The sequence below is a fragment of the Carica papaya genome, chromosome 5 (genome assembly GCF_054855325.1).
Source record: "Carica papaya isolate Zhongbai chromosome 5, ASM5485532v1, whole genome shotgun sequence".
NCBI lineage: Eukaryota > Viridiplantae > Streptophyta > Magnoliopsida > Brassicales > Caricaceae > Carica > Carica papaya.
The window spans coordinates 21,841,110-21,853,763 of NC_142313.1; the positions used below are offsets into that span (position 1 = coordinate 21,841,110).

At 37.8% G+C, this 12,654-nt stretch overlaps 1 protein-coding gene and 1 long non-coding RNA gene across 4 annotated transcripts in view; both read left to right on the forward strand.

Annotated features, from left to right (window-relative positions):
• Window positions 1-3,206, forward strand: part of LOC110818666 (uncharacterized) — a 28,880-nt gene extending 25,674 nt beyond the window's left edge. For all 3 annotated transcript variants that reach the window (XR_015819099.1, XR_015819096.1, XR_015819100.1), the window contains one exon: window positions 2,929-3,206. This is a non-coding gene — a long non-coding RNA (uncharacterized LOC110818666). The remainder of the gene's footprint in view (window positions 1-2,928) is intronic.
• Window positions 3,207-11,940: 8,734 nt separating this feature from the next.
• LOC148255896 (uncharacterized) lies at window positions 11,941-12,321 on the forward strand. Its single transcript, XM_088220517.1, has one exon. The coding sequence runs from the start codon at window positions 11,941-11,943 to the stop codon at window positions 12,319-12,321; it is 381 nt and encodes a 126-aa protein (XP_088076643.1).
• The last annotated feature ends 333 nt before the right edge of the window (window positions 12,322-12,654 follow it).

Below are 12,654 nucleotides of genomic sequence, written 5' to 3' on the forward strand. Positions count from 1 at the left end.
TCAGGTGTCCATGGTGTTGGACTGTGCGGGTTGGGTGCCAATACGTTTGCGAACCACATGTCGCACAGATAGAGGCCTACACATGTGTAGGCTATGGGAATCCACACCCACACCATCCTTTGGACTTTTCCTTGCATCAGGATTTATGAGCCGAATATTTCTTTTGTTGTTGCACCCAATAACTGCTCATTTTCTCATCTCTTCCTATAACATCCTAGATACCTAATAGGGTAAAAAGGAGCCTAGTAATGAAATAGATACGAGTGCTAATAACTAGTTTAACATTGCAGCGGAAAATAGAAACCCCTTACATAAAATCAAGGTTTTACTTTGCACTTGAGGCCAAAGTTGGCAATCAAAGTATGAATATATAAAATGAAATTCTTTTAAATTGTTACAAACAACTATCATTAGAGTGCAGACAAAATAAAGCACTCGTAACCATCCTAAGGATCCAAAAATGAATCTAAACAAGCATCAAGAGGTAATTTAGTGAACAAGTCATCACTTCTATCATCTCGGGGCATGAAGTAAAGGTGAGTTCTATGTAAAATCGGTAAGAAAAATACTATTTAAACTATACTAATAAGGTTTAAAAAGTAATTAACCTTTAAGAAGAACCATCTTTTCTTAATTGAATAACTTACCTAAAAAATCTCCATAGGACGAGCTCATTTCAAATACTTAAAAATAATCATTATTTTACTTATGAAAATAAATTAACATTATTAACATATTGGATAGTAAAGGCAAAGAAAATATAGAGCCAGTCATAAACAAGCATTACAATAGAAACTAGTTGAACAAACTAAAATTACAATAAGAACAGGATAATTTAGAAAAAACCACCATACAAAATATGCATAGAGTTTCTAAACAATTATTCTCAATCATATTTGTGTTTTATTAAGTCTTTTACCACTATGAAGCTGTACCAATATATATCTAGTGAGGGCAGAGGGGATCCTCAACTATCACTGTGAATGACCAAATCAATTCAATCCTGACGCGAGAGGGTATGGGAGGACAAATCTACCCCTGAAAGCCACTCAACATATGCAATACTGAAACTATAACTACTAGAATAACCCCTCACTCTAATTGAGTCTACAATCCTAAAAGGAATGTGTAGCACCTCGCTCGTCGTTGTGCTTAACTAATTTGAAACACCCTATTTATTCGGGTCTTTAAGTTACATTGAACTCATTTAATTTATTCTGCATATTATTTACCGTAAAATGTGAATCTTGCTAATTTTTTTATTATTTTGATATTATTTATACTATTTTATTTAATTATTTTTAATTAATTTGAAATTGGTTACATTTATATTATCTATTTTATTTTAATAAAAATTGGAAAATTCAGGAAAAACGGTGAAATGGGAAGAAAATCCCTCGGGGAGCAGCCCGGACTGGACGCTTGCGCATTGTGCGTCAGTGCATGCTCGCATAGCGGACACAGGATGTGCGCAAAGCGGGCACATCCCATCCACACACACAGCGTGGGATCAGACCTTGCGCGTGCCTTGTCGTGCACAGGCGGGCCATCTATGTGTCACCCAGTGCATGGACAGGTGCCGCACACTGTGCGTGAGCCATCCGTGCAGTAGGCCTACACATAGTAGGCCTGCACACGCAGCGCCCAGCGTGCCAAGGCCCTGTGCAAGTGGCAGGTGGCCTGCGTGCCTCAAGCTAGCCTATAGTGTGCCTGGTGGGCCATTGCCACCTTAGGCAGTGCACTGCCGTCGCAGAGGAGACCTTCCTCGCTTGTTTTTTGTGCTGATCATCTTTTTTCTCTCTCTTTTCACCCAATTTTTCTACTTGACATGAATAGAATGGTTTTAAGTTTCTATAAATAGGTCTTCCCTTCCCACTCTTCTCTGCACTTCCATTCTTCCATTTTTCAAGACTTAGAAAGAGAGAAAGAGAAAGAGAGTGATTTAAAGAGAGGAAGAGGGAAAAAAAGAAGAACAATGAAAGAGGAAATATCAAAGTTCCGATAAAGAATTTAGAATATCTTTCGATGTCTTAAGGAGTACTTAGATAAAGAAAAATTATTAAATTATGATAATTATAACTTTGCTTGTTTTACATGTTTGCGTGTTTGTAGGTCTTATAAGCTAAATTGTTCTTATTTTCAAGCATGCTATGTGATTTATAGACACTTAATGTTTTACATGTAATAAAATTAATATGAACTCGGTATTGTTATCTGGAAAAAATAAAAAAAAAAGTGGAATGAAGTATGAATGGTCCGAAGTGTGAATTAACTTTGACACGCATAATGCATCAAGTGTCTTGTTAAGCTTTTTATCTTTGAGGGATATCTATTCCCCTATCTCCAACTGAGTTATCTGTGTTCCCATCCCCCATCTAGTCTGAAAAGACGTAATAGGACCGGTCCATGTGGATGACAGCGTATCCTTTAACCAAAGTGGGGACACGAATATCTGTTAGGGGTCACTGTTGGCTAAGTATTATCGTGATTGTAGATATCTGATAGGACCACTATGGTTGGTACGACCGTGATCGTAGATGTACCATAGTTTGGCCAGAAAGAATTGTGTCTGAGCAAATTGCTGTTATCTGTATCTGATCTGGTCATTCCACGTGGGTAGTTGAAAATCTGTATCTGCCTTCAGATATGGAAGTTGTAACGATTTCGTAAAGCATGACACAAAAATCTAAGCATTTCATGATTTATTTGATTTTCTCTATTATTTGGCATGATGTATGTTTGTTTGATTATATTAACGCACTGTTTTCTAATAAATAAATTGCTTTCATAATATAAGATAGGTATACGAAGTAGCTAAATGGTAAGTATTTTTATTAAAATAATTCACCTTTGAAACCTTACAATATTATTTAAATATTATTTTTCTTACTGAGTATATGGAACTCACTCTTTCTATGCCTCTCCCAGATGAGGAAGAAAATGTGGAACCGCAGGCTGACCTATCCCTGGAAGTCTATGAAGATCCCGTGGATCCACAAAACTTGAGTGCATAATTGATCCTACACTCTGATGAGTCTAATAGCATAGTGAAAGAAGTGACCTTCTTTTGGGTTTATATTTTGTAATTATAGCCACTTTTAGCTTCAATTATATGTATTTAATTGGAACTCATATATATTTATAAGGGATTTATATTAATTAGTTCCGCTACATAAAATTTTATGATGCACTTGTTCTTTTGTTTTTGAATGTGATACTAATTTATCTTGATTAGCACTTGTGATGTCATAGAATGCAAAAACAATTACTAGAAAAATAAAAGAAGGAAATGAAAAGCGTTACAGACTTACTAATAAGTTGATCCCCGCTCCTTGGCTCAACAAAATTTCTGAACACTCCTACTTTTAGCAAAAATACTAAAAGAAGAAAAGGCGAAGCTGTCAAGAATTCTCTCAATTTATTCTTAAAGGTTGTGTTTATATCCTATGGAAAAGACCTATTTATAGCCTTTCACGGACAATCTAGATGAGTACAAAATCTTGAGATAATTAATAAAATAATACCCTAAATAAAAATTCTATCTTAATCAAGGATAAATACATAATAAAATAATTATTGTATCCCAAATAAATTAATTTAATAATTCTAAGAGATACAATTATAATAAAATATTAATTAAAATAATATAATATTTATCTTATGCGAATTTCATGTAAAATACATGTGAAAATCACATTAAAATAATAAGATAAATAATTAAAATTAAAAATATAATAAAATAATAATTTAGAATAATCCCAAGATTAAAATGTTATATAATTAATCCTTAATTGAAATAATAATAATTAAATAATGAGGTGATAATTATCATGTGAATTTTGTAAATTTTGAGCTGAAAGATCACATGGGCCATATGGGAAAAAAGTCCAAAAACTTACCACTCACACCTAAATTGTATGGGCTAAGGAAGTCTGCACGTGCGCGCAACCTTCAGGCCTCATGAGTTCGCAGCAAGCGTGGGTTTCTCCTCAACTGGGCCAGCAGCTATTGCTGGGCTGTGTGTTCAACCCAGTTTCTTCTCCCTCAGGTACGGATATGCTAGATCGGGCCATGGAATGTGGGCCGATCTTCGGGTCTTCCCAATGGGCCTTGGTCAGCCATCTGCAAGGGCATGCGGCATGGGCTACATATTTTTCTCGAGCGCACGGCTTGCTAGGCTGCGGGTTAGGCCTAGCAGGCCGATGGCGGGCCGGGGGACTCGGGTCGCTCGCCCGTAAGTACCTCCTCTCTTTGTGTTGTGTCAGACACACTATATTCATCTTCTAGGATCAATATAAAAGCCCACAACTCATAATCATTGATGCCTCCTTGTGTCGGTCGTCTCAGTGGCTCATAAAGCTTCTCGATCTTGATGGTGTCGATGATCCATCTTACCCGATCTAGGTTCGCATAGACAGGATCTTTGGGCTTAATGCGATTGGCTCTTGTTGTCGAGTCTTGATTCTGTTTCCTTCGTCCAGGCTTTTCCTAAGCCTTGTTTTTGAATTGGCACGTAATTTGACAGTTGCCTCTCGAGGGACTGGAATGCCCTCCTAGGGTCACATCAATCCCCATTGGGGTCAGTTAAATTCTTATTTGGGGATAGTTCCATAATGATATTGAGCCAATTCTGTAACGATATTTGGTCAATTCCATAATTATATTGGGTATAAACTATGACCACAGTCGTCCATTGCCACTATAGCCCTATATATCATATAAAGAATAAACTCTCGTCAGAGGAAAATGTCGACCATTCACAGGGAGCGGTTCACCAACGTATTATATTTAAAAGAGAGAGAAATAGAAACCCTTCAAAAATAACAGTCAAACAGATTTTTATTTTGTTCTCTTTCATATTCAATATTTACTTATAACAATCATATACTCAAATCCATCATGTATTCATAACTGTTTCATATCCAGAACTTGATGGGGTTTAACAACATATCCAAACAAAGGGTTGTTTTACTCGGACTTGACCATCGAGATTTTTTTTAGAGCTGAAACTCATTAGAACAACCTCTTTTCCATTACCAAGGGTAAAATAAATGGTCAATCCCACATGCATTTCAAATCATCATATAGCACCTTCATCATGTATGATCCTCCATAAATTCATATTAAAACAAACAATCACCAAGCAAGCAAAAAAATCAATTCATCACATCATCAATATCACAAATTAGTTTAACCAGAAATGCACTTAGAAATGTAGATGAAAATACTAAAGAATCTCTTACTGTAACTGCAACTAGATTCATATTTCAGGTGAAGAAGCTTTAAATAGTAAAAAAGCGGGCCTTGGATGTGAGCCATATGGCAAAAATCAAAGAAGGAAACGTGGAGCAAGTAGTTGGCATGGGACTTGCACTGTGACAGCCCGCGCCTCTGTCTTCATGTGGTATTAAGACTCCATTTTAATCGGCCCATTGGTGATTAAATTTTTTGTCGTAATAGTAATTCGTTTTATTTTATTTTAGATTTATGCCATTTATAAAAATTTATTTTATTATTATTATGTTAGTTATATTTTATTTTCTTTTAAAATTTTTGAAGGTTTCAAATTAAAAGAGAAGAAAAGAAAAAAATTGGAAAAATTTTGCCGTAGAAAAAACACCCAGCCCTCGCGAGCGTGACCCAATGCGCTTGCACGTTAGGCCAACTAGGCGTGCACGCAGAAGTGCGTGCCCCATCAACCTAGGCGTCGTACCGCGCACCGTTTATGAACGAGTTCCACGCACAGATGCGCATGTTAGGCATGCAGATTTTGCACATAGTGCTGTCGCATCAGGTGCGCAATTCTGCATGTGTTTGTGCAACGCGACTAACTCTAAAAGCCTGTGCCTGTGGGGGCCAAGCTTTGCTCGCAAGTCAGCGTGCTATCCTGGTGTGTAGACTAGCTACATGTGCACAACAGACTTAGACCGTGCGTGGCTACTCGAGGCTCGTGCTGCTACCACCGATGCCTACACTACTGTCACTGTCACAGCCTCCCACCGACGTCGCCACCAATGCTGCCACTGCCACCGACACTACTGTTACTGCCACCTTGGGAGCCATTCCTCCCCTTGATCGATTAACATTGTTGACATCATGAGGATGTCATTATTTTTCTCCCTCCTCACGAATTTGGGACACTTATCACGAATCCGACAGCTTCCTTCTTTATAAATAGATACCTCCTCCACTATTCTTTCTCACCCATTTTCACCGTTAAAGACAAAAATTCTACAGAGATAAAGTTAGAGAGAGAAAAGAAGAAAATTTTGAAGTGATTAACGGACTAACTTACAAAGAATTGTCAGTATCAGTAAGGAATTTAGTATTTTCTTGCACTAACTAAGATGCATTTTTTTAAAAATAAAGAAATAAATATTGATTTTATTACATGATTGTCACATGATTTTTAAAGAAATAAATGTTGATTTTTTTGCATGATTATTGTAATACCTCATCCATCACTATGCTAAAATGATTTGAAAACTCTTTTTATTCGGGTCTTTGGCTTCTTTGAACTTAATTAATTTACACTATTTAACATTTATCAGGATTCGTAATTTTAGTTGATTTTTATTTATTTAATTTTAGCTAAATTTTATTTTAATTTATTTATTTTATTTTATTTTATTTTAAATGATTTTAATTTAAATAAATTAAATTAAAAATAAAAATTTAGAAAAAAATAAAACAAGTTTGAGTTCATGTCTATATCCGCACTCTAATGAATTCCGGTAGCCTAGTGAAAGAAGTGGTCCTTTCTGACCTCAATGATGTATGTATTTGGAACATTATATATATATATATCTGTAAGGGATTTGTTAAGGTTTGATTCTACTGCATAAATATTATCATGCACTTGTTATTCTGAATCTGTATCTGACACCCATTTGCCTTAATTGGTACCTACGATGTCACAACGTGTGCACTGTGCGCATGTCTCATGCGTGCGTGTGTACGAATGGGACGTGCGCACTATGCGCACGTCTCGCGGCCGCTATGTGCGCAGAGTGCCCAGCACCCGCGCGGGCAATTGGCCTTCTCGCGAGATTTTTCCTGCAGGAATATTTTTTCGCCTCAAGCCCACTTCCGGTTGGCCAAACCATAGTACGATTTATGACCACGGTTGTATCAACCATAGTAGTTCTAATATATAGTCTATAGTCATGACATTACTTAGCCATGGGTGACCCCTACAAATAGTGTGATACCACTCTCGTCAAAAGGCATGTCGTCATCCATTGGGAGTGGTCCTCTTACATCTTTCCAAACTAGATAGGGAAGGGAGAAACAGATACTCCTCAGAGATAAAAAGCTTAACGAGGCATTTGATACAATATGCATGTCAATACACATACACTTCAGACATACAGGCTTCATTCCACTTTCCTCTTTTTCTTTTTCTTTTATTTTACTTTTATTATCATGGACTACATATTACATTTGTTACATGCAAAATCATAATGTGAAAGTAAATTACACAACATGCTTGAAATTTAGAACAATTCGACTCACGCCCCTCGGATAGGACGTGCAGGCTGTGCGCACGGCCCACGGCCATTGTGCGCGCATGTGCGTGCGCACGATACCTAGTAACCATGAGGGCAACCATTTCCTCACGAGATTTTTCCCACAAGTAGGTTTTCTTCTGTTTCGCCATTTTCCAAATTTTTTCTAAATTTTTCTTTTGAAATAAAATAAAATAATTTAAAATAAAATAAAATAATAATAAAATTAATAAATTAAATAAAATACTAAAAACAAAAATAAATTAAAATCATGGATCTCGGAAGAGAGTAAATTAATTTAAATTTAAGGCGGCCAAAGGCCCTAATGAATAGAGTTTCTAAATCATTTTAGCACAATAATAGGCAGGGTGTTACACATGTCCCATCCGCACGCACGGCATGGGGTCAAGACCTGTGCGCGTGTCCTGTCGCGCACAGGCAGGCCATCCGTGCGTCACCTCGCGCATGGACAGGGGCTACACATTGTGCGCGCCGTTTGTTCAGTAGGCCTGCGTGGATAGGCCCTATGCGCCTTGGGCCTACGCGCAGTAGGCCAACGTGCACGACACCCAGCGTGCCCAAAGCCCTGCACGTGCAACAGGAGACCTCTACACCTATAGGCTAGCCTGCAGTGCGCTGGTCGAAGCACTGCCACCTCGGGCAGTGCACTGTCGCTGTCTTAGGCGGTAGGAGACCTGTGTGCCTGCAGATTAGCCTGCAGTGTGCCGGCCAGAGCAGTGCCACCTCGGGTAATGCATTACCATTGCCTTGGGCATGGTTCACCACCGCTGGTGGAGGAGGCTCTCCTCCCTCATTTTTCATGCCAATCATCTTTTTCTCCTCTCTCTTCACTAGATTTCACCGCTTAGCACGAGTCTAGCGGTTCTAAAATTCTCTAAATTGTCTTCTCCCTTCCCTTCTTCTTCACACTTCTATTCTTCTATTTTACAAAGTTTAGAGAGAGAGAAAGAAAGGAGAATGGTGAGGGAGAAAACATCAAGGTTCTCGTAAGGAATCTAGTATTTCTTTCAATGTCTTAAGGAGTACTTTTAGATAAGCTAATTTAATATGATTGTGATTTTGTCTATTTTGTATGCCTCTGTATTCAGATGAGTCGAATTGTTTTTATATTCAAGCATATTATGTACGAAAGGCTTAAAAATTCTTAAAGAGTCATCATCTAGATATCTTTAATCGAGTCACCATGTCCAAGCCTAATTCCTATGGTGAGATGCTGGAGAATGTACAATTAGCCAAAGACTATCCCAGCCCACAACTGTACACCACCCACTTCCGCAGTCAGTAGTAATAGCAAAAGAAGTAGAAATTTTCTGACTCTAGCCTTGACCACTTAGACAAAAGACCCCGTGTTGTTCTCACCCCTACTGCTTTGCCCCCTTCTACTAGAGATCCTATTCGAACTTCCCCCCCTTGCTAGCATTATGGTCATTACCACAATGACCAACCTCATCGATGCCTGAACCACTATTGTTATAAGTGCAATAATACATAGCATTTGGAGAAGGATTGCCCACAGAGGTCCAAGGACCTCATCAGACTTGTTGCCTAGGGACGTGTTTACCGCCTGGATGAGCCCGATGTTCCCACCACCCCAACTATTATTTGAGGTATGCTTTCTGTTCATAATAGTACTACACGTGCTTTGATTGATACAAGTGCCTCTCACTACTTCATATCTTGTAATTTTTCTTGTAAATTAAACCTTAGGCCGAAACCCCTAAGAAAGATTTTAGTTGTAGAGACACCCTCTTGGAGACTATTAGAAGCCTTTTATATATATAAAAATTATAAAGTAAAAGTCTCAAGAAAAGAACTCATTGTATATCTAATATTATTAGACTTTTTAGGGTTTGATATTATCCTAGGTATGGACTGGTTAGAAAAATATAGATCAATTATTGATTATGAGAAAAAAATTGTAAAACGACGTTCACCCAGGCAGTAAACTTGTCTTGTTTTGTAGGAAGTATGTAAAATAAATTAAGAGGATTTCTTTTTAAAAGTTTTCATTACTTTGCTCACCTTTTGTTGGACAAGAACATGGATTTTGACCCAACAGTTTCTTTAATCCCTGTTATATGCAATTTCCCAAATGTATTTTCAGAAAAACTACTAGGCCTACCTCCCAAACGGGAGATAGAGTTTCTAATTAACCTGATTCTAGGCACTTAGCCAATTTCAAAACCTTTTATTGCATGAGTCGTACAGAACTTGTAGAGTTGGAGCACTAGCTTTCTAAACTAAATGGACTAAGATTTATCTAACCTAGTCATGCCCCTTTGGGTGCGCCTGTCTTGTTTACCAAAAAGAAGGATAGATCCCTTTGCATGTGTATCGACTACCTCGAACTCAATTAAGTGATCATAAAAAGAAAGTACCCTCTGACCTGCATAGATGATTTGTTCAATAAGTTGCAGGGTGCTTCTGTGTTTTTGAAGATTGATCTCCAATCTAGCTACCATCAATTACGAGTAAAGAAAGAAGACATTCCTAAGACGGCCTTTCGCTGCAGGTATGGCTAATTTGAGTTTAGAGTTATGCCCTTTGGACTGACCAATACACCAATAGCCTTTATGGACTTAATGAATAGAGTTTTTTACCACACACAGGATCAATACGTTATCACCTTCATTGATGACATCCTAATGTACTCAAAGAGCCCAGAGGAGCATGCTGAGCACCTGATCCATGTCATGATCACCCTTTGTGAGCACCACCTCTATGCCAAGTTTAGTAAGTGTTCTTTTTGGTTGAACCAAATATCTTTTCTTGGACATGAGAGTTTTAATGCTAGAGTATTCGTTGACCCCTCTAAAGTTGACGTAGTTGTGAGTTGGAACCAGCCAACCAATGTCGCCAAGATTTATAGCTTCTTGGGTCTGGCTAGCTACTATCGATGCTTTATCGAAGGCTTTTTTAAAATTATAGCCCTTTTGACTTCTCTCACCAAGAAGGGAGTTGTCTTCCATTGGGATGAGGAATGTGAAGAATCTTTTATGGAATTGAAGCATCAGCTATGCACTGCTCTAGTGTTGATCCTCCCCAACAACACAAGAAGGTTTCAGGAATTTTGTGATGTCTCTCATGTTGGTTTGGGTTGTGTCCTTATGCAGCATAGATGGGTAGTTGGATATGGTTCTCAACAGCTCAAGGTCCACGAGTGCAACTACCCTGCTCATGATCTTGAGTTGGCGGCCATTATACATGCCTTGAAGATTTAGCTTCATTACCTTTATGGCCAAACCTTTGAGATCTACATCAACCACAAGAGCCTGAAGCATCTGTTCTCACAAAGAGAATTAAATATGAGACAAAGACACTAGATTGGTTTGTTAAAGGATTACGACTACAGGATCCTTTATCATCTTGGGAAAGGTAATGTAGTCGCAAATGCCATGAGTAAGAAGGAATCAGTCCTGTTAGCCCATATGATCATATCGAATTGGAAGTTAATAGATTCCATGTGGTCTCTCTATTTAAACCACTATAGTAATGGTGCTTACCTTGCCAAGATCCGAGCCCTACCAAATCTTTTCATGAAGATTTGGGAAGCCCAGTCCATAGATTTTGAACTCGCACAAAACCTCAACAAGTTCACCTTAAATAATTTTTCTAATTATAGAATGTTCGACGATGGCCTATATCGGTTTCAAAACTATGTATGGTTCCTTCACTATCAAGGATGATGTTCATTAGGTAGCTCATGCATCCAAGTTGTTTATCCATCTAGGAAGCACCAAAATATACCATGATTTGATGTGTCAGTACTGGTGGCTAAGAATAAAGAGGGACATTGTTAATTACGTCTCTTGATGCCTCACCTATCAGAGGGTTAAGGCTGAATATCAGAGACCCGATGGATTACTAGATAACCTTCCCACTGTGGAATGGAAGTGGGAACATGTGACCATGGACTTCATCATTAGTCTATTCAGTGCCACTAATGGTTGTGATACAATTTCGCTCATTGTGGATAGATTAACCAAGACAACCCATTTCTTTGCCATCAAAATCATTGACCCTGTAAGTAAGTTAGCCTATTTGTACATTGACCAAATTGTTCGACTTCATGGTGTACCCTCCTTTATTGTGTCAGATAGAGATCCTCGATTTGCTTCCCACTTCTGGAATAATTTCCAAGAGGCCCTAGGCATAAACTTACATTTCAGTACTGCCCATCATCCTAGACTTATGGGCAGATGGAATGCACCATTCAGACATTAGAAGATATGTTGCATGCCTGCATTATGGATTTAAGAACTGATTGGAGTAAGCACCTCCCTCTCTGTGAGTTTGCCTATAATAATAATTACCACTCTAGCATCTATATGGATCTATTAGAAGCTCTTTATGGTAGGCCATGCGATCCCCTACCTACTAGAATGAGATCAAGAATAGATAATATACATGGATGGACTTCATCCAAGAGAAAATTGACAAAGTGGATCTTATTCGAAAAAACCTCTTCACTACTCAAATTCTCAAGAAGAGTTATGCTGACAATTGTAAGAGGCCTTTAGAGTTTGCTGTTGGCGGTCAAGTACTCATTAAAGTCTTTCCCTTTAAAGAAGCGATGAGGTTTGGGAAAAAAGGGAAGTTGAGCCCTATGAAGATTTTTGAACGTGTTGGCCCTGTGGCATACTGTCTTTCTCTACCTCAAGATTTCACCGGTGTGTATGATGTCTTCTACATCTCCATGTTAAAAAATTATCACCCTAACCATTATCAAAATTTTCGAATTCAGGAAACTCCTATCAACTCCAATATGGCATATGTTGATTATCCGACATAGCTAGAATAGTTTATTGATTTCCCATGCTTCAGTAGTTTCTCTTGAAATGAATATTTCTCATTATTCTGTCATGACATTGCCATGCTTTTAGTTGGTTTAACTAGTTTTTGTTAATATCATTGACTCTTGTATGTTGTACTACTCCATCTTTACTTCATATTGTGAATTAGATACCGATATTTCTAATTTAGTTTAAAAGAAAAGTAAATGTTTTCTCAATAATTCAAATGAACATGTTCTATGACAAGTCCAAGAAATAAGTCACTTGTTTCTATGATAATGATATGATTTGAAAATAAATAACCTTTGAAAATCTTGATAGTGTACTTTAAA

Coding starts and splice junctions, on each gene's coding strand:
- LOC148255896 (XM_088220517.1), top strand. CDS start 11,941: ATGGACTTCATCCAAGAGAAAATTGACAAAGTGGATCTTATTCGAAAA.